General features: G+C 42.9%; 1 protein-coding gene across 2 annotated transcripts in view; it reads right to left on the bottom strand.

The window, feature by feature from the left end:
• The window catches only part of AAGAB (alpha and gamma adaptin binding protein), a 53009-nt gene that overhangs the window by 21701 nt on the left and 8510 nt on the right, over positions 1-22798 (bottom strand). The window contains exons 3-6 of one of the 2 annotated variants that reach the window (XM_077746739.1): positions 13836-14026; positions 13613-13709; positions 12966-13055; positions 9783-9866 (exon numbers count right to left, since the gene is read on the bottom strand). In XM_077746739.1, coding sequence (XP_077602865.1) covers positions 9783-9866; positions 12966-13055; positions 13613-13709; positions 13836-14026 — 462 coding nt within the window. Of the gene's footprint in view, positions 1-9782; positions 9867-12965; positions 13056-13612; positions 13710-13835; positions 14027-22798 lie in introns of those variants that run through there. The other variant, XM_077746731.1, reaches the window with a different exon arrangement.

The raw sequence follows: 22798 nt of genomic DNA, 5'->3' as shown, positions 1-22798 counted from the left end.
TGGTCAGCACAGCACAAGAGAATCGTTGAATCATTATGTTGTATACCTTAAACTATTAACATTGTATGTCAACTATACTTTAATTACAAAATATATAAAATAAAATTTAAAATAAAACTCTACAATTAAATTTAAAGGATTTATTTTTTATTTTTAATAATCTTTTTAATGTTTATTTTAAAAAATTTTTAATGTTTTATTTTTGGGGGGGGAGAACAAGCAGGGGTGGGGCAGAGAGAGAGGGAGACTCTGAATCTGAAGCAGGCTCCAAGCTCTGAGCTGTCAGCACAGAGCCCAACGTGGGGCTCAAACTGATGAGCTGTGAGATCATGACCTGAGCCAAAGCTGGATGCTTATCTGACTGAGCCACCCAGGCGCCCCTAAAAGGATTTATTTTAAATGCAGTAAGCAAAAACGTCCAAATCTCAGATGTGATCACTACTTCCAGTCTGTCTCATTAAAATCTTACTCAGGCCAGAACACCCAAGCTGAAGGGGCTCCATAGAGAATGAACTCATCTGGCTCTGCCAGTAATTTCCCATGCAGGCTGGCTAAATTATTTAACCACTCTGTGTTCATTTCTCTCACCAGCCAATAACGTAAATCAACACACTGTAATGGAAAAACACACAACAATCCTCGTCAGGAAAACACCTGCTGTCTGGTCCTACCTTAGCTACTGACTCACTATCAGGCAAGTGAGAATGGGCAGGTCACCTCTCCTCCCTAGGGCCTCACTTTCCCCATCTGTAAAAGGAAGATGCACATCTGGAGATTCTCCGTTTTACATGCCTTCACCTGGCTAATTCACATACACTATCCTAACAAATAAAACAATGCCCTTTATTGTCTATAAAATTCAAGAACCCGAGTCAACCGACCCAGTACAAAACCTGACAGAAAAACTACTGCATAAAAATACTGGGAAGAAAAACATGAGTGCTCTCCAAGACAAGTCTTAAAATGTCAGGTAAAGTACCTTCTCCACTTGCACAACAACAATGATCATTCATGACAGTTCATCACAGTTCCGTTTGGAACCATATCTATTTTCTGCTTGGATCATGTGTTAGTGTAATGAGCTCCATAAACTACCTCCCGCTATGTTCAATAATGCTTCCATTTTATTTGTAATGGGTAAACCATTTTAAGCTTTAGGAAATGTCCCTACGTTATAGCAGTCTGGGATTTGGGAAAGCAAATCTGTATCCACCCTATATATACCCTATACCACAGATTCCAACTTAATCCCTTCTCCGCTTTGGTTTTTCCAAACTTCTTACTTGAGATATTCTCCATTCCTCCCCTCCCCTTGATTACTTCAGTAGCCCTGAGCTACATTTTTTCCAGTGCCGAAGGAACTTTCTTCACCTCCTAGAATGACTAGGAAGAAGAGTGATCAAAATGAAAGCCAGTGACAGGGAGAAGCAGAGACCGTGCGTCATCCAGAGAGAACATTTTCACCGCTCCATGACAAAGAAAAGCAAGTGTCCTTTCCCAAATTACCAGCATACAAAAATATTCTATCCGCTAAGTAATAACACAGCTCCTTGATTTCTCTATGAAATCAATTGCTTCTAGGACAATTTCACAAAGTATTGAATGACCTGTTACTTGAAGCAGTCAGCCAAAAAGAATGGATGGTCATGTGGCCAGAGAAGCCATTCCTGTACTGGACAGATGAGACTAGATGCAAAGTTCCTAACAGTTTAAGAGAGAACATGTGTGCACGAGCAGAGGAGGGGCAGAGAAAGGGGGGAAGAGACGATCCAAAGTAGGCTCCTTGCTGTAAGCACAGAGCCACGTGTGGGGGTTGAGCTCACATGAGATCATGACCTGAGCCAAAGACAGAACCAACTGAGCCACCCAGGCGCCCTTCCTAATAGTTTTCTAATCCAGTGTAGTTGAAAGATTCGTCATCCTATCAACCAACTGGTAATGCTGGCTTACTAGTTACAGTCACTGTTACTCAGAGCCAGGCAAGGATCTCCAGAGGGTGTGTGTAGCATGTGATATGCACTCCCATAACTCCAGTGGGTCTCAGTTGAGAATCAGTGGATTAAATTACTCCTAAAATCGGGGCGCCTGGGTGACTCAGTCGGTTAAGCGTCCGACTTCAGCTCAGGTCATGATCTCACAGTTCGTGGGTTCGAGCCCCACGTCGGGCTCTGCTGACAGCTCGCTCAGAGCCTGGAGCCTGTTTCAGATTCTGTGTCTCCGTCTCTCTCTGACCCTCCCCTGCTCACACTGTCTCTCTCTCTCATGAATCAATAAAACATTAAAAAAAAAAAATTACTCCTAAAATTGCCCCAAATATAAAAGCTTAATATTTCCACAAAGACCATCTTTATTTGAAGGCAAGTGTCTAAGAACTTCACTACATCATCCTCCAGCTCCCCCCACCACTCTCCCCTTATTTCTTCACAATTTTAACTAGTGGCTCACTGTCATGGTCTTCAGTACTACTGCCTGAATTCCTAGCAAGTTCAATAGGCATATAGATGATCCTCCCAATAACCTCTCAGTTCACTGGAGTCGGGTAGAGGACAGCATCTAGCCGGCTTCAGCCATGTATTCCCAGTCATGCCCTAACACCTTATCATTACCAAGAGCTCCTACCCCTCCATGATCTCAATTTGACGCATCTTACTATCTGACCACCACCCACCTTTCCACACACTCCGTCCTGACAGTGCCTCAATCCAACTATTTTTCAACTCCACTGGCACCTCAAAACTATCAACTTTTCACTGACCCTATCCCCACCAATTCTCTCCGTTTCTTACCCAGTTTAAATTCCACAACCATCATAGTCACTCTCTTATACATACTAATTCCTTGCATCTCTCTTGCAGTGATACTCTTGCTTATAAAAGCACAACTGATTACTCCATTCATGCGCCCATAGAGCTTAAGGTAGCTGGGGAACACACACACACACACACGCACGTTGCCTGGTTTCACTTTAAATTTATCACACCAAATTTCTAGTGCGCCCCTTCATGCTGTCTGGCAATCTTACTTTATTTACATTGCTAGGTTCATCTTCTCTCTTTTCTAGAGGACTTCTGTATTTTCCTCTCCCTCCTCAAATCCTAATGCCACCTTCCTTCTGGCCTCTCAGCTGATAACCTGGCTTGCTACTTCAATGAGAAAATTGAAGCGATCAGAAGAAGCTTCCACAGATTTCCACACCGTATCTGCCCACCCAGCAACATAATCCCTTCCTGCCTCTTTCCAAGATCCACTCTCCTCCTCCCGTCCAAAGCCGAACCCTCTGCTCACCCACTGGAGGTGGCCCCTCACCTACTCTAGGGCAGCACTACAACAATTCTCCTTTCCCTCTCCAACACCATCAGTTTTTCCCTCTTTACTGGATCTTTCCCTTCAGCCCAGGAATATGCTGCTCTTGCTCTGATCATAAAAACATAGTAAAACCTGGGGCGCCTGGGTGGCTCACTTGGTTAAACGTTCGACTTCTGCTCAGGTCATGATCACACAGTCGTGGGTTCAAACCACGCATCAGGGTCTGTGCTGACAGCTCAGTGCCTGGAGCCTGCTTTGGATTCTGTGTCCCCCCTGCCCCCCAACCCCTCTGCCACTTGTGCGCTCTCTCTCTCAAAAGTAAACATTAAAAAACATTATTTAAAAAGTTAAAAAAAAAGAAAACAAAACTCAACCACACGCTTCTCAGGAGCTCCCACCTATTTCTTTGCTCCGCTTCCTCTGCAAAATTTCAAGAGAGGTTTATAGTCACCGTCTCCAGTTTCTCTCCTCCCAGTATTTCTTACACCAACTTCTCCAAAACTGTTCTCTTCAAGGTCACTGGTGACCCCCCATATTGCTAAATCCAGAGGTCAATTCTCAGTTCTCACCTTACCTGACCTATTAGCAGCATTTGGCATAGCTGAGCATTCTCTCCATCTTAATTAAGGGCACTCCACTTTTGCTTCTAGGACTCTACTCTCGATTTTCCTACCTCGCTGGTCATTCTTTCTCACGCTCCTTTGCTGGTTCCTTCTCTTCACCTGATGTTGGACTGTCCCTGGGCTGTCCTTGGTCCACTTTATTTACATCTATTCCCTTGGTGATCTCTTTCAGGCCATCCCTATGCCTCTCTTCTGAAACTCCACGCATCTATCCAACTGGCTACTTGACATCTCCACTTGGAAGTTTAGTAGCCATCTCAAAGTTAACGTGTCCAAAGCGGAATTACTCATATGCCACCCTGCCCCTCACAGTCAGTTCCGTCTGTAGCCCCCTCACTGCAGTTCATGGCAATCTATCCTTCAGATTGCTTAGGCCCACATCCTTCAGTCCTTGACTGCTCTCTTTCTCTCCTACCTCACATCCACACCAGCAGGAAATCAATGCTAGCCCTACCTCGTCCAGAATTTGACCTGTTCTTACATCTTCCATTGCTATAACTCTCATCTGGGCCACCATTACCTCTCACCTGGAGTACTGCACTGGCTCCCTAAGACCTTGTCGGTTCCTCTTCACCTCCATCACCTTTTCTCCGCACAGCATCTATGGTGATCCTTTTAGACCTAAAGTTGGATCATGTCACTCTTCTATTCAATGACCTGCAACAGCTCCCAACTGACTTTGAGTAAATGTGAAAGTTACGCCGATGGTCTAATAGGCCTTAAATAATCTGCTCCTCCACTTTCTCTGACCTTCTCCCCTCAGCCACTGTATGTCCCTTGCTATTCTTCAAACACATCAGGCATGCTTTCACCGTAGGGCCTTTTGCTGTACCAATCCCTATGCCAGCTATGTTCTTCCCCCAGATACCCACATGGGGAAGCATCTCATCTCCTTCCTCAAATCTCAAGCTCTCCAGGAGACCAACCGTGACCACCCAATTTAATATTTCAGTCTCTCCGGCAATCTGAATCCCCCGGGCCTGCTTTATTATTTTTTCTGTAGCACTTATCACTTCCTTAACATACTGTACAATTTACTAATTGTGTTGTCTATTGGCTACTGCCTCCTACCTCAATGAAAACTCCAGAAGGACAAAAATTTGTGTTCATTTTGTTCATTGATGTATTCTAAGCACAGAGAACAACGCCTGGCACACAAGATGTACTCAAAAAATACTTTAAAAATTTTTTTAACATTTATTTATTTTTTAGAGACAGAGTGTGAGTTGGGGAAGGGCAAAGAGAAAGGGAGACACAGAATCTGAAGCAGGCTCCAGGCTCTGAGCTGTCAGCACAGAGCCCTACGCAGGGCTCGAACTCACAGACTGCAAGACCATGACCTGAGTCGAAGTCGGGTGCTTAACTGACTGAGCCACCCAGGTGCCCCAATAAATATTTTTTTAATGGATGAATGAACTTGAAACTCGATTTAAATTATGGACCAGAGACAGATTTGAGGTTGACAGAAGAAAAACTCAAATGGCCCAGGTACAAATGCCCCTAGACAATTAGCTACTCATAAAGGCTGTATTCTCTCTTTCAGATCTCAAGGAGGCTTATGTCATACAAACACTGGTGACTTTGTCAGGATACTTGCCCCTACTAGAAGCAGGTACCAAGGAAGTAAGGAAGGCAGTGCCCACTATTTTTACTTTGTCTCTAGGTGACTCTATGCTGGGTTGTCCTGTCTTTTCCCTCGGGCTTTGTATGTCAAAGGAGTGTCTTGCAAATACTCCACGATTTAAGAATGGGAGAAAGCAAGTCAGTCAGGGTGAATGCTGCTGTCAAAATGCCCAATTTACTCCCATGGATGAAGCACAGGCTCTTACAAGTTAGAACTAGATGACTATCACGTATGTCCGTGGTTGTCGGCCAAGGCTGCATTTCTGAATTCCTGAGGCACTTAAAATATATACCGTAGCTGCCCCTCCTTTCTGAGATGAATGGTTTGGGTGAGCCACAGCTTGTAAAGGTGTCTCGGCTGATTCAAATGTGCAGCCAGAGCTGGGAGCCACGGACGGGGGTCAATCTCATTTTCCGGATTAAGAATAAAGCCCAGAAAAAAATGAGATCTAAGGTCATGTAACTGAGCAGGCAGTGTTAGGAGTGGAAACTGTTGCTTGATTCTTCAGAGAAACAGGAGTAAAGGAGAGATTTCATTACAGTACAACAATGTATGAGGCTATGTGTTAACAGTAGTTAAGTGCTAATATTTTCATTAAAATCATGGCATCCATATGTTCATAAATGAGAAAGTTTCTTTACTGGCAACTATCTTTAGAGCTTTGGATCAGGATGTGTTAAGCTAGTCTTGCACTGAATTAGGTACACTACTCTCTTACTATACTCCAAAATCTTGTGTAAACATTTATTCCTTCATTAAAATAACTGGGTGAACATGCAGTAAAAAAAAAAAAGAAAGAAAAAGAAGAAAAAGACGATGACCATGACGAAGACCTCTTATGTCTTTCTTTACTTTGTCAACCAACTTTTCGACTTAAATTTTTGGTTTAAAAAACTTTGAGGAGCGCCTCGGTGACTCAGTAGGTTAAGCGTCCGACTTCAGCTCAGGTCATGATCTCGAGGTTCGGGAGTCCGCGCCCCCTTTGGGCTCTCTGCTGTCAGCACAGAGTCTGCTTCAGATCCTGTCTCCCTCTCTGTCCCTCCCCCACTCTCTCTTGCACCCTCTCTCAAAAATAAACATTAAAAAAAAACCCAACTTTGAGTGGTAATGGCTATGTAACGATGGGAATATTCATACTGCCTCTGAACTGTATATGTTTAAAATGGTTAACACGGTACATTTTATGTTATGTATATTTAACCACAACTTTTTTAAAGAGAGAAGAAGAAAGAGAGAAAAGGGGAGGGGTTGAAAGAAATCTAGAGGAAGAGGTCCCCAAAAGGCAGGTGACCGAGTCTGAGCGCCTGCTAGCAGACATTCAGGACAAGCCTGCTGGGAGGAAGGCGCCACTCGCTGGACGCTGAGGCCACCAGGGCCGCGAGGCTCCGCAAGGGGCACAGGAAGGAGGTCACTCTGGAAGAGTAACGGGTCCCCCCCCCCCACATCCACACAGAGCTGGTCTGTAATCGACGATGTGGGGCCCCACAAGGGTGACCTTCACGCTTCCTAGGACCTGGGTTGCATCCAAATGTCACTGTATTTCCGTATCTAGGGCCCCTCCGAGAGAGAAGATAGTGAAGTTTCCTTCATACCACGTAGTTCAGGATCCTCTTAAACTTGGAATTAAGCTGATGGCAACCTTTTGGGTTTTTGTTAATGGCAAGTCAGTGTACCAACACTGAGGAGAACAGAAGAAGGCTGACACGCTCAGGGCACAGAGCCATGAAATAGCCACAGTATGCCTCTTTGCTCTGCAGTTGTCTTAAGAATATTGTGGGGATGAGCACGGGGTGTTATATGGAAACCAACTTGACAATAAACTATTAAAAAAGAAAAAAAGAATATTGTTTAGTGTCTAAAACAAGTAGAACGGAAAATACCCTTTTTTTCCAGAAAATACCTTTGCCCACAACTGCAAAGTAATAAAATGTGTTCAGTCCAGCTTCTAAATGTATAGCCACACACGTAAATGACAAGGCAGTACTTCTTTAACGCATGAACTTTGAGGGGGCAGATTTTTCAAAAGACGATTGAGGCCAAATAAGGTTTTCTGAGAACAGTTCCCATGAATCTATCGAGCACCACTCAATACAATCTGACCCCAATTGATGCAGTTTACGTACCATACCTTAGACATATTTCTACAGTGAAGAAATGCACAGCAATGCCCAGGATAAATGTTCAACAAGGGCCTGCTGAGGGAGAAGGCCCACATCTCCGTTTAAGTTTGTTTGGGTAACAGGGAGATGACAACACAGGCTAAAATCTCCTGATTTTTAAAAAAAAAAATTTTTTTAAGATTTATTTATTTTTGAGAGAGAGAAACAGGCAGAGTGGGGGAGGGGCAGAGAGGGAGACACAGAATCCAAAGCAGGCTCCAGGCTCCAAGCTGTCAGCACAGAGCCCGATGCGGGGCTTGACCCACAAGCCGTGAGGTCATGACCTGAGCCGAAGTTGGAGGCTCAACCGACTGAGCCACCCAGGTGCTCCATCTCCTGATTTGTTTTCTAAAGATAACAGGGCCTTATTTTGATTGCTACTGCAAAAGACCAAAATCTATTGTTGCGATTCAACGCAACAGACACTTTGGGATCCCCCTAGAAAGAATGAAGTGAGGAAGAGGAAGGACAGAAGGAAGGAAAAGGGGAAGGAGTAGCTTACTATACCAGGGGTTTCTCCACGAGGACATGGATCAATTCAGATCTCAGGCAAACTAAAGGGCCCCGATCTCACCCAAGTGTCAACCAAAGCTTGAGATGAAATATTTTACTTCTATAAAACTGATCTTCCACTTGAGTCTTTTATCTCAGAGGAGAGGGGTAAACTCAGTATGTAAATGGGATTTTTCTCATCACTTTCTGTACTGTTTCACCTACCACAGCGTACTTGCAGAGACGGCCAGGTGCTACAAGACAGACACACACCACACAATCAGCAACTCCTAAAGGACTATGCTATGGTCCCACCAAGTTTATGTGTTCTGTGTTCAAGTTCTAACTCCTAATACCTCCGCCTGTGACCTTTTTCATGCAGGTTTAGTTAGGATGAAGTCACCCTACTGAAGTAGGGTGGGCCGTTAATGCAATATGGCTACTGTCCTTACCCAAAAAAGAAACCTGCACACAGACAGCCACACAGGGAGAAGGTCACAAGCCAAAAACCTGCCAGAAGCTGGTAGGGAGAAGCGAAAAGATCCTTCCCCAGCACCTTCTGAGGGAGCACGGCCAGCTGACTCTGGGAGCTATGCGACAATAAACACCTGTCATCCTAAGCTTCCAGTTTGCAGTACTTTGTTACCACAGCCTGAGCAAACTAATACAGACTATAAGAGGCTAATGTGCGCCAACCAGCCTACCCGCTTCACACTGCATCTCAGGTCCAGCTTCCCGCCCCATGGCCACCGGCCGCCACAACGGTCCAGGCCCCACCCCCTCACTCTGGCTCCACCTCCACCTGCTTCAACCGCCAAACTCACCTGCACACTGCCATCACATTACCCTCTGAAAGACGCCAACTTCTCTGCATCACTCTGGTTAAAATACCTCCAGTGACTCCCCAATTCCTACAGGAAGAAGCCCAGATTCTCCAGATTCTCCTGACTAGCACTCAGGCCTCTCTCTTCTAGGCTAGCTCCAACTACTAAGTGACCCTGGACCATGCAACCGTTATTCGTGATGCCATGCTTCCTCCCATTTGTCACTCTCCCCTTCAATAACCCAAATCTGGACCATCCCATGAATACCACTGCCAAGACCCACTTTTACCGGGAAGCTCTACATACTCAAGCCGACAGCAAAGACCACATCTCCGACCTCTGTGTGTTTACTGCTTGTATGAGTCATTCTGCGCTCGCCAGAGACAGCCTTGTCTGATTGCCCAGCATGTTAAAAGTGCACACCTGCATCCCACAGCTGGACTACAAACTGCTCAGGGACAGGGTTCCCGTTTTATAATTTGGGGGGTATTTCTCAAAGCCAAAGGCAATGCGAGGCATAATTTTAAGCAGGCTCTAGGTTCTTAAATCCTTACTGAATTAACTATTAAACATAGATTATAAATTCTTAGAAAGGTTACTTTTGGCTCTTCCTTCAACTGGGGACTTAAAATTGAATAAATCTAACATTTCATATAATCCTAATGGTTTCACATATATCCAAGTAATTTAAAACCTACAAGGAACAAGAGGGGAAAAAAAAACTCCTTAGGACTTTCAGTCCCAGGTAACTTACCATTCTTCATCACCACATTGGACCAGACGTTTGCATTCAAGGCTTGAATGATTCGCTTTACTCCCGTAGATTCTGGGAAGTCATCTAATCAGGGAAGAGAAATAGATATATTTTTACAAACATTTATACACACATACGTATATACATGACTGTGTATGTATATATGTGTGCATGTGTGTGTGTATCTTCCAAGTCATACTTTTAAACAACTGTGGCTTAACTGTCTTATTATCTTGCTTCTTTAGTTGGTACTTCACACTGTGAGTTATGTAATAAAGAAAAAATAAATACAGAGCTCGGAGCTCCTGAAAGAATATCCTTGAAACTAAAACAATGAAATAAATGCACAATATAAAAGGTTTATATGATAAAGTCATCTCTATCACCTCACCAATGGAATCCACTCATATCCTCCTAAGAATGTTACTTCCTGTTAATTACACAATCCTGGCATAGCACTAGAAATGGCAATTTTGGTTATTTATAGAGAATGACTTCCTGAAGGCAGGAAAGCTCCTCTTGGTAGGCCATAAAATCCCGTAAATGCCCTGTCTTCTTCTGGGAACCACAGAATGCAATCACTGTTTATAACAGGTTTTAGAGAACAACTTCCTTACCAGAGAGAGACCGTTTAAGGGTGAGAAATAAAACTACTGTAAGGGTAGGAGACAGGCAAAGGTCATTAAAAATAAAAACCAACAACTTAGTTTAGCTGGTTTAGTATTCGTACTATCGTGCTTCTGGAATTTAACTGATGCTACTCAAAATAACAGGGCAGTAGTCCCAGTTAGCATACCAAGAAGATGACATTCTTGGCTCACAGGCATGTGTACAATGGAAACTGTACGTGAAAAACTGTATATGAAAAATAATGGCAGAAATAGTTTTCATGTGGTTGGAAGACAAAGTCTCCTAAGAGCTTCCAGAGCCCCTCCGTGTACAACCTGTGTCCAGTGGCCTCGCCTGGCACAGAATTAGGAGTCAGAAGATCTGAATCTGAACTCAGGCTCTGTAACTTAGCTATCTGATCAAGGGCAAATCACATATGCCATTCTCAAAGAAAAGTAGGGCTGACACCATTCTGCACACACCTCTCCTAGAGGAAAGACATTCCAGAACTGATGAGTCACGGATGTAACTGCACCCCCATACCCCCTCACCCAAGGCTGGTGGGAATCACCACCTAACATGGCGCCTGAAGGACAGCAGGCTCTCAGTAACTACTGATGGATGGATGAATCATCTAAAAAATACCAACCTACCAACCTAACAGAAAGAGGGTGAGGATTCAAATGAAAATACAAAGATGAATTTTATCACCATCATGTCTAAATGAGTAAACAAAAGGAAGGTTTATCTTCCCTATGAATGATTCTGTTCTTAAAAGAACAACTAATACCTCAGATGACAGATCCAGAAACCAAAACTGTGGCCTGAAATCAAGAGCTAGAACCAGTAAGATGGAAGTTAATCCAAACAAGCATGGTGTTAGAGTACATGCATACAAAGTACTCGGGTTTTGTCTTTTAAAACATCTAGGAAGGATTTAATCACTTCACCTAAAGAGGATACGTCAAGTCTATTTTAACATCAAGCTCAATTAATGCGAGAACATTGTTCAGACAAGGAGCCAGCAGATGCGTAGTGGTACAAGGGAGAAGAACTTACAAAATAAAAACAGATTTAAATAAATGACTCAAGCATTGACTCTCAAGGACAACACTGAGATGAGAAAATTCTAGTGCCAGAAATAAGTGATTATGTACATGCACAAAACAACGCACAAGTTTCAGGGGACCTAGAAAGGTGTGGGAAGAAAAATTGTTAACTTTCAACTATTATTAAAAATGTACAGTGAAAAAAATCGGCGTTTTTATTTCATGTTTGCCCTCTTCTCTGGCATGGTTTTATTTCCAAAGGCAACATTTTGGAAAAATTGCAATTAAACCAGAATAGAAAAAGATATTTCTTAATTTCTTTAAAAAAAAAAAAACCAAAAAACATAGGTTTCTAGGGTGCCTGGGTAGCTCAGTCGGTTAGGCGTCCGACTTCGGCTCAGGTCATGATCTCCCGGTTCGTGGGTTCGAGCCTCGCATCAGGCTCTGTGCTGACAGCTAGCTCAGAGTCTGGAGCCTGCTTCACATTCTGTGTCTCCCTCTCTCTGACCCTCCCCTGCCCAGAAATAAATAAAACATTAAAAAAACATTTTTTAAAACCACAGGTTTCATGTAATGATTGCTTATATCCTATCTATGTGCTTTAATCCATATTGGTTGTCTCTTAGAATACCTGTTTTAACAACTGGCATCTTCTCAGTGCTACACCCCTACTGGTCCCCTAACTACGAGCCCAGCACCTTTTCCATTTCTTCCCCGAGGAGCCAGTGACAGGTCAGAGTTCATGATGCCAACACAGTCTTTGCATTTCAAAACGGACATAATCTCTTCCGTGTCTGAAATACCACAGCACCAATATATTTTTTTAATTGCTCATATACATGTGTATCTCTTGCACTAGGTTGTAAGGTTTTGGTCAGGCTAAAACCTGTCTTCCCTTGGTCGGTCCCATGGCAGGGAGCACAGGTGTAGGGGGGCAGGAGAGAAGGTAAGAAGAGGAATGAAGGAGGGGAAGAGAAATGGGGAAGAAACAAAATGTCCAGAGTACAGTAAAAGGTGGTTAAGTGAAAAGCTATCCTGGGGGAAAGGGGGGGTGAGGGGGGAGATTCTGGGTCTATTTTTAGTTTCAAATGTCCAAAAGACATAAAAATAGGACGGCCATGCCCCCTAAGGTCCCTGAGAATTTAGCCTTAGGATATGAGGAATTCACAATAAGGAATATTAACTATTTATGAATATAGGTCAAAACCTTTTTTTTTTTTTTGGCAGTGGAGAAAGTATATGAGATTGGTGAAATGATTTAAGATTTTAAAGTAGAAATCCTCTATTTTCATCTGTAAGAAAAACACGAACAGTACTTTAAAAGGCCCAACATGCATGGTGAAGCCAAATAAATGGATTATTTGATTACCAGTAAGACCACATCAATGGGTATCACACAAATCTTTTCAAACAGCTGAGGAAAAGATGTTTTTTGAATTTCACTTTGATTTTTCTTCCCCAAATTAAAATACTCTCTCATATCTGAATCCAAATGCCATGTTTCTCCTGACACATAAATACTCACCATCCTCCTCCGGCAACTCTTCCGGACTGAGCTCTACCAATTCAAAGCCATGTTTGATACACCATTCTTGAGCTTTCTGTCGGTTTACACCTAACATGCAGAAGAGTCTTTGTAAGCAAAAAATTTTTCAAACAGAATATTGCTGCAATACTCTCCATCAGTCTCAGTGCTGTCCTTAATATCAAGGTTATTCTAAAAGCACCCAAAATAAAGTAATATAAAGAAGATGATTTCTCGGGGTGCCTGGCTGGCTGTTGGTTAAGTGTCCAACTTCGGCTCAGGTCATGATCTCACGGTTCATGAGTTCAAGTCCCGCGTCAGGCTCTGTGCTGACATTTCAGAGCCTGGAGCCTGCTTCAGATTCTGTGTCTCCCTCTCTCCCTGCCCCTCCCCCGCTCACACTCTGTCAGTCTCTCTCTGAGAGACTGTTTAACATTTAAAAAAAAAAAGATGACTTCTCAAACCCAAAGTGTCCGTTCATGAAAAATAAAATGTAAGTACCCAAGATTCCAAAGAGAAATAGCTGAAAATATCTCCATAAAGTAATGACATCACAGGAGATGTACTAAGTTAAGAAAACAAAAGTACTTGCTCCCCGGGGCACAGTAACTGTATGTACCAACCATAGCCCCCCTGGCACGCCTTACCGTTTTCACACACTCTGTCGCAGACCAAGATCATGACCTCAGGTAACCATGCTTCTGCCAGTGGAAGCCATGAGGAAACACTATCAAGACCAGATTTCTGGAGGGAGAAAAAACAAACACATAAACAAAACCAGAAAGAGACAGTAAGAGACTTCATGGGGGGGTGGGGGGGGTGGAGCGCAAAATAACTTCCTCCTCAAGGCCCCTGGAAAACCAATCTTACTTGTGTGCTGTCAAAGTAAACCACCAACGCTTGGACAGACTCTGCAACCTCGGCAGTGACGAGATGTTTGTGGGGCACCACACACAGATTGATCTCTGCTGAATAATATTTGTTATCAATGGTCCAGGGATAAAACCTCACGGCATCATCGGCAGTCGCTTCCACGAGAAGATCTTCTGCTCCAAGGATATCTGAACAAAATGACACCACGTTACCATGGAAAGTGCAAAACCCGACAGATACACAGCGGTCGAGTTTACCAGTAATCAGACTGATGGGGTACTGTGGCTGCTTCTCTTTAGGTAAAGATTTCAAATGGCCTCCCATTTATCAGGGTATTTCCTTCTCTATCGTTTGATCATAAAAGTAATGGTGACATGACTGAACTCATCGGCTCTTTCTTTAAGAACACAAGAACGATTATGATTAGATCATACAGCAGACAACAAAAGGGCTATTTAACCAAACACCCAGAAAAGAACAAGCAGAAGAGAAAGAGTAACAGCTTACATTTATTTTATTGCCTACATACTTCATGTGAGGTAGAAGATTACAAGAATCTTCAAGAATCTGGAACTATTCTGTACTTATTACAAGCTGAAAGGAAGATAGCAGTAAGGCTAAACCATTAATAAAATAAAAGCTACACATATTCCTTGGGCCAAATGCTTACACATTAATTCAACTAAAGATACACAAGGATGGATTCTGATAAATGACCCCAATTCCATTTATACTCGGCCTTATTCAGATTCTTCGAAAGCCAACTCAAATTTTTGTTTGATAGAGACACTTCGGGCATCATTTACAGACATAGTAGCCAAGCAAATTTATTTAGGATGTAACTAAATCTTTCAGAAACCCATGTGCAGCATGGCTGTAGCTAATGAAATTCTTACAGTAGAAGCTACATCAATGATGAACAAATACAGATGAGGACACGGAACGACTGAAGCAGTTTGTTTCCATGATGCCATAAAATATTCAGAAGTGGAAAACATTCGAAATTGTTCTACCCTAAAGTCCCATCTCTCACATCTACACCCACAACCTATGTTTTATGTGGAAAGTAAGTTTAAAGAAGTAAAATAACAAGCCACTGAAATTAGGTTTTTATACGACTGTGTGGCGGGGCGCCTGGGGGGCTCTGTCGGTTAAGCACCCGACTCTTGATTTCAGCTCAGGTCATGATCTCACGGCTTGTGAGACTGAGTCCGTGTGGGGCTCCACACTGACAGCACAGAGTCTGCTTGGGATTCTCTTTCTCTCTCTCACTCTTCCCCTTCCCCTCCTCTCCCTCCTCCTCTCCCTCTCTCTCTCTTTCAAAATAAATAAACTTTTAAAAAAGTGGCTTTATTTTTTTAAAAAGAGAATAGGAGCTCAGTCAGTTAAGCGTCCGACTTCGGCTCAGGTCATGATCTCACAGTTTGTGGGTTCGAGCCCCACATCGGGCTCTGTGCTGACAGCCAGCTCAGAGCCTAGAGCCTGCTTCAGATTCTGTGTCTCCCTCTCTCTCTCTGCCCCCCCCCCTTCCCTGCTCGGTCTCTCAAAAGTAAATAATCATAAAAAAATTTTTTTTAATAAATAAAGAGAATATATGGCAAAATGGCCACAAACTCCTTTTCAATGCCAAGTAAGATGAATATTTTATAAAATATTCCTCAAACTCACAGTTAGCAGGTCACAGAAAACTACAAGCTAAATTTTCAATTCCAGACCTAAGATTATGTATTTGAAATGCTGCCACAGTTTTTGCTCAAACAAAAAGATATGGGGAAATTATTTAGTCCAAAAGATTGCTAGGAATAATGTATAATAACTCAAAAAGCACGTATGTGCACATATGCATGCTTTTCACTGGTAAACTTTCTTCATGTGGTTATTAGAAGGAACCAGCCTGAAAATAAACCCCCTTTTTAAAAAAATTAAAATAACAAAATTTAAAATAAATTTAAGACTACATCTGACATACGGCACACACTGTGAAACTAACTTTCTAAAATTTTTCACCGCAACCAGAATTGTTACTCATAAATTACCCTAGGACTGTGCCAATATTTGAAAATCGGAATGTATCATGTCTGTTCAAGAAATCAGCAGTTCCTGCTGCTTAATTTCTACCTCAAGTGCTCTTGTATTAATTATCCATCAATTCCTTAGCAGCCAGCTGCGATGTCCTTCATGGAGCATTAGGACAAGTTCAGGTAGGAAATGAGCGGGAAGAACAGATCAAGTGTAAATAAAAAAATCAAAGATTCTGTTTTCATGTAAATATCTCACAGAAAAAAAAAAAAAACCAACCCTCCTAGATCAAAGTCTATGTTGCATTCAAAGCTAATCTTCCCAACTCCAAGCAGGTGGCCCAGCAATATGCCGATAAAAGCACATATGGAAGAAGACAAACTAAAGCAAGGAGAGTAGCAAAAACTATATACACTGATTTTTTTAAGGGTAGGAGGAGCCACTGTATGGAACCAGTTTTCTTCATTCATGGGCAATGTTTTAAAGTAACGAATTAACTTTTTTTTTTTTTTAAGTAAGGAAGCGCAGAGAGTAACATACTGAATCCACGTGTTGTTACAGGGCAAAGAACAAGGCGTGGGGGACGAGGACACCACCACAAACGGCTCTCAGGATTTCCTAAACTGCTTGTACTGTTAAAGAATGGAATAAAATTTCAGCTACACGATTTTGAAATCATGGTCTGCAACTAACCCGAAAAAATAAAATCAATTAATGCATCACCTCCTTACCTAGATGAGAACAGAACCCACAGGCTGCAAAAACGAATTTCACCTGTCAGTGTTTTCGTAGCTGGGTGTGGAGGGGGTTCCTTACTCCTTGTGCTGCCTAGAATAGCTTGATGGCTCAATTTACTTATCAGATTCTTTATTTTTAACATTTTATGTCTAATCAGATACTTTCGGCGAGACTGCATATGGACTTTATGATCACATCTGTGTGCCATCTCCCAACTGGGAGAAAAGTGAACGGTCTCATGCTTTTTGTCATCAATTTCATAATGTAGAGTTTAATTTAAAAAATGTAAATGTCTACACTAAATATGGCTTTTCTCACTCATCTTTTCTATTTGGTTTCAAATGTCTCACAAGTATTCTTTTCCAACTTCAAACAAAAATTGCTCAAAACGCTTACGCACATGACGAAGGGTTTCTGGAGATCGGCCAGTACCTTTTACTCATTTCACAGATGGGAAAACTGAGGGCCAAAAAAAAAAAAAAAAAAGCAGCAGCAGCCACCACTGGCCTAAAGAAGAGGAGCCTAAAACGAAATTCAGGTCACCTGCATTTTTCCTTACCACACTGTGATGGGATACTCATGATATTTAGCATCTGAGCTTGATCGCACTCACATGTGTCTAACGGTCACAAGCCCAAGCTAACCTACGAGCCTACAGTATCTCCCGCTTTTTTAGGAAAACCAAAAATAACAGCCAGAACGAGGGTATCGGAATATACAAGCCTGATGCACAAATTAACCCATCTAAAAACGGTCTCTGGGTTTTGGGTATTTATGCATTGAAAGTGAGTTACAGTGATTGTGTGGGTTTTGTTTTTTGGTTTTTGTTGTTTTCTGCCAGACTTCCTAGAAAAACCTGAAATGGTCTCCCTTCTTCGCCCTTCACTAAAACGAATTTTGATGTAGTCAAAGTGATGCGCAAATAAAATCAGGAGCAGCTTCTCCCTCCGCCTGGCGGACGCTGGCCCGTCTCGTTCCCGCTGTCGCCAGCCAGCTGGTGGAGCTGCAATACATCATTTTGTAAGAGACAAATACTAGATGATTAATTGTCAGTCTGTTACGGCAAACGTGGTCTCACAGTTTAAAACAGTGAATCTGTAGTGTTTTCCGATGAGAAGTTAAATGTCAGCCCAGTTTCAGTAGCAAGTATAAACCTTTCCCCCGGTTTTAAGTGCAAGTATAAATCTCTTGCCCTGTTTGAGAAGCTGTTATACATAGCCATCAATTCTCCTGCAACTCCTATTTACTTCTTGCTTCCTTTGTGAACTTCTTTCCCCTACAGTCCCACATGGCAAGTCAGTGACAAGAGTCAAGAGAATGGAAGAAAGCCATATGCCAAGGAAGCATGTCAGCTCAGCCACCCAATGACTCCTTTGTCCCGCTCTGTCCTAATGTCGCTTCCCTCAGAGTGTAAATCTGGTAAGCAGTCAAATCAGAGGGGGCAGGCGCACAGCTTTCCTTAGCTCAGAATCAATAAGAGGTGATACTCTATCTTTAGCACGAATTAAGAAGCAAACTGAAATTTCAAGGGGAATTCTGCCAACACCAAAAGTACCTATTTGCAGTCTCTCTCTTTCTCGCTCACGCACACGCACCACACATACTACTCTCACCTTACCCCCTCATCTATCCACTCAAGACAAAAAAGACAAAACAAGTCCATTCTAACTTAAGTGCACTGATACGGCCTTAGATGATCCCTATCTTCTTCAGCAGCAGAATTAAGGACACTTTTGATAGTGGTAGAATTAATGCCCCCTTAACAAATCACGGTGTTCTTTGTGAAAAGAAGCTGTCCACTGGTTAAGTCATATCTTCTATGTCCAGAGGGAAATGATAGCTGCCACTCCAAATCAAGAAGATCCTTCTAGAAATCAGCCCTCTTCTGAGAATGCAGCTGGTTTTATTCCTTCTCAGGGAACCGAAGCTGCCTTTATGGGATGGTACCATACACCCAACCCCAGAGACAAGCGTCTTTCATAGTATCCACTCCTCTGGGGACCCAAGGTTCCTCTCCCTCCCCTCTACACTGCAGTACTGACTAGAACAGAAAAGGCCAAAAAATAGAGACAGCACAGACCTGGGGACAGACAGATGTGTATTTGAATGCTGGTTCCCTGTGAGAATGAGAAATTGACCTCTCTGGGTCTCATTTCCTCACCGGTAAAGGGACAAACACACTTCTCAAATGGCTTCTTGCAGATTAAATGAAATGATGCGTGAGAAGGTGCGGCCAGGCACTGGGCACTGAGTTGCCCCCAGTTAGTGTTCCTTTCCTGCTCCCCGGCTCAGGTGTCTGCCCATGTGCCACACCCCGGGCCAGAGATGCACCAGGCAGGGCTGGCACCAAAAAGCGCAGTTAGGAAACAACCATGTCCTTGAGCTGCTCTGGCCCCTCCCTTCCCAAAATATGCCTTCTCCAGTGTTTCTTTTCCATTGTTAAGGCACAGACTGAGACAGAAGAGAAAGCAATTAGGAAAATTATAGGAGGCAGCAGAGTCTGACGTCAGTTGCAGGGGAAAGTGGCCATTATGAAAGAAAAGAATTGAGTAAAATGCGCTTTAGGAAAAAAATGTGAAGGCCAGAGTCCTCATTAGCCAGAAATGAAAGGCAAAGAGAGACCTTTAAAACTCATCATGGCTCCATATTGTTACAACTGGTTACAATTTTATAGTGCGATTTCATGAGAATGTCCTAGAAAGGGGTTGAACACTTTGTAGCGGTTATGAACTAACAGATTATTCCCCAAGTACAAGGGGCGATGCTCCAACGCAGTCTCTCCACTCGGCCCGCGTGATACTTAAAGCTGAAAACAGTGCCGCCTTGGGGTCGGGCCTTTACGAGGACAAATGCGGGGAAATCCTCATCTGGGACCCTCTGAGCAGTCGCCCTGCAGCCTCCCGGTGCAGCCTGAAGGGCAGGTGGCCGGCTGGGGCAGTATTAAGTCACCGGGTGAAGACAACACACCACCGGCTGCCCGAACAGCAGCGGCAGCGATTGTGGTTTGCTTATAACACTTAGTTACCTTTTCCTCACACACTCCTCTCTGGTCACCCTGGAAATTCACACTTCCACATGCTCTGGGGTGGCTTTTTATATCACCGAGGAAAAGTTTGAAAGTTGAGGCAGAGGAAATGCAACTCAGTCCCCCTCCTCTTCCTCAAGTTTACTTTCTCCCAGGAGCCATCTGGAATTGGTCATCACAGCTTCATCTTAAAATAACTGGGGGCGGGGGGGGGGGGGGGGGNACGGGGGGGGGGGGGGGGGGTGGATACAGGAAGAACATATGGTCTGGGCTTGCTCTCAGAAGACCTCACAACTCAGTAAGACAAATCTGCACAGAACAGGAAGGAGCCGGCAGCAAGGGGAGAGAGAACACGGAGCAGTGTTTCATGAGGCCCAAGGAGGAACCCCCAGCCTGTATGCTCTATGGGCCGCATGCAAAGACCACTTTATCAACCCCAGTGGCACAGCCCAGGGACCATCCCTACCCACACGGGGGAGAGGGACTTCTTTGAATTCCATCACTATTCCTTACTTATTCAAAGCCACAGTTCTAGATCTAAAGCCATGCTTCTTTATGGGGAGGTGATTTTGTCCCTCCAGCCAACATCTGGAGACAGTTTTGGTTGTCACGGGTTGGGAGATGCCACTGGCATCTGGGCAGAGGCCAGGAATATTGTGAAACATCCTACAGGGCACAGGACAGCACCTGTACAGCAGAGGATTCCCCGGCCCAAAATGTCAACACTGTGAAGGCTCAGAAACCCTGATCTAAAAGGCATCTGTAGAACTGACCTGGCTGTGTTTATGAAGCAAAATGCAAGTTCTGGAAGGCAAAGTTGGTTTTATTCTTTCTCACAGAACAGAAACTAGCCATTTCAGCCGGGCATCACAACCTCCCATAAAATGTATCTCCGATAAAACCTATCTCAAAATGTCTTAGTTATTTTAACCATAAGAATTATTTGGCCATTAACCTCAGACGTTTTGAAAATAATTTATGAATGGTGGCTTTCTGGAAAAAAGAAGACATAAGCCTTGACAGGACAATTGTGAAAATACTTTTCCCATTCAAATAATAATTTTTCATCAACAAATCAGCATCAAGTCAATGTCACAAAAAATGTCAACGTCTCCTCAGGATGATGAGAGTATCTGCAGCAGATGCTCACTTACTCTGAAAGAAGGTAAACGTGTCTGAGATGAGTTTTCCCACACACAGTAAGTTTAATGAAGAACATCTACTCTGTAGCCCCTGCATTCAAATATTGAAAATAAGCTTGGTCCATTGGAGAACATCATAAAGCTAACACATCCAATGTCCTAGGATTTAAAAGGTCCTTTGAGAAGGCTAAGATCATGATTGGGCAACGCATGGTCAAAGGATCATAGAAAAAGAACAATATGATACTCTGGACTTCATCAAAATTTAAGTTTTGCATTTCAAAAGATACCATCAAGAAAACCCAAAGACAAGCCACAAAACAGGAGCAAATATATGCGAATAATACATGTGACCTGTATCTAGACTATATAAAGTACTCTTACAACTCATTAAGAAGACCAAAATAACCCAACCTAAAAATGGGAAGATGATGGGGTGACTGCGTGGCTCACTCAGTCAAGCGACTGACTTCAGCTCAGGTCATGATCTCACGGTTTGTGAGTTCGAGCCCCACGTGGTGCTCTGTGCTGACAGCTCAGAGTCTAGAGCCTGCTTCAGATTCTGTGTCTCCCTGTCTCTGTTCTGCTCACACTCTGTCTCTCTCTCTCAAAAATAAAGATTAAAAAAAAGGGGGAAGAAATGAATGGACATTTCACCAAAGAAGATGAAGGAATGGACTATATGCGCATGAAAAGAATCTCAGCATCATTAGCCATTTGGGAAATGCAAATCAAAACCAGAGCGAGATACAACTTCACACCCACTAGAATGGCTATACTGGAAAATACAGGCAATAACGAGGGTTGCTGAAGAGGAGAAACTGAAACCCCCGTACATCGCTGAGGGGAACATAAAATGGTGCCATCACTCTGGAAAACAGTTTGGCAGTTTCTTCAAAAAGGACAGTAGTTTCTTTGAATGTGCATAACTGCATCACTCATAATAGCCCAAAAGCCGAAACAACCCAAATGTCTCTCAACTGATGAACAGTTAAAGTGTGGTATGCCCATACAATGGAACCTACAATGGAATATGAAGTACATGCTATAATATGGATGAATCTCAAAACCATTAAGCTGAGTAAAAGGCTGATACAAGAGAGTACATACTATAAGATTCCTTTGAAATAAAATGTCCACATAAGGCAAATCTATAAAGACAAAGCACATTAGTGGTTGCATCAAGCTGGGGGTGAGAATGTGGAGTGACTGCAAATAGGCTCAAAGTTTCGTTCTAGGAGGACAGAAATGTTTTGCACCAAAAATAAGTGGATCTTGTATTGAAATTCTATCCCAATGAAGCTGCTAAAAAAAAAAAAATCATGGAAGCTAGAAGATAACGTCCTCATTTTACAGACAAGGTAAGTGACTGAGGCACATGGTGTTTTAGAGACTTAGAACAATGATGGCACAGGTAGAGTCACTATAAATATTTGTAGGAGGAAAGCTAACTTGCTTCAAGTCAAAACAGCCAGGGAATAAGGTAGACCTCAGAGCTCAATTCACAAAAAGTTTTCCCCCACAAAACCCCTGAATGACCCCAGCAGAATTCAGACAGAATGGTAATTTTCTTTGTTTATTACCAGTTGATCACATTTTCCTGCTCTGACAATACAGATTTTGATCCAAGGACGGTAACGCTTTTCCCCATCTCTGTGTAGAACCAGCCTTCAGGTCAGTGGGGAAAATTAACCCCTCAAGAGGGCATTTGCTATTGAACCTACGACACCACACAGGCTCTTTAAGAGTTTGACAACTGTTCTCTGTCTTAACCTACGTGAATCCTGCTTTGTGGGTGAGTAATTATTAGAGATGGGTTTGTGGTATCTGTGTGCATTGGCAACAACACAAATACAATGTCACGTCCAGATTATCATTCTTGCCAGACATACTCAAAACAATTTTCATACCTCAACCTTTTGAAAACTGGTTCTATATCAGATTTCATTATTATGAAGTGTCACTATTTGTTGAGGAATTATACAGGGCAAGCTTAAACCAAATGACCACTACATAGTTTCTAGATGTTCTTACTT

This window comes from Crocuta crocuta, unplaced genomic scaffold (assembly GCF_008692635.1).
Source record: "Crocuta crocuta isolate KB4526 unplaced genomic scaffold, BGI_CrCroc_1.0 scaffold130, whole genome shotgun sequence".
Lineage (NCBI taxonomy): Eukaryota > Metazoa > Chordata > Mammalia > Carnivora > Hyaenidae > Crocuta > Crocuta crocuta.
Note: the sequence above shows the minus strand (reverse complement) of the source record. Positions and strands in the feature narration are given on the sequence as shown.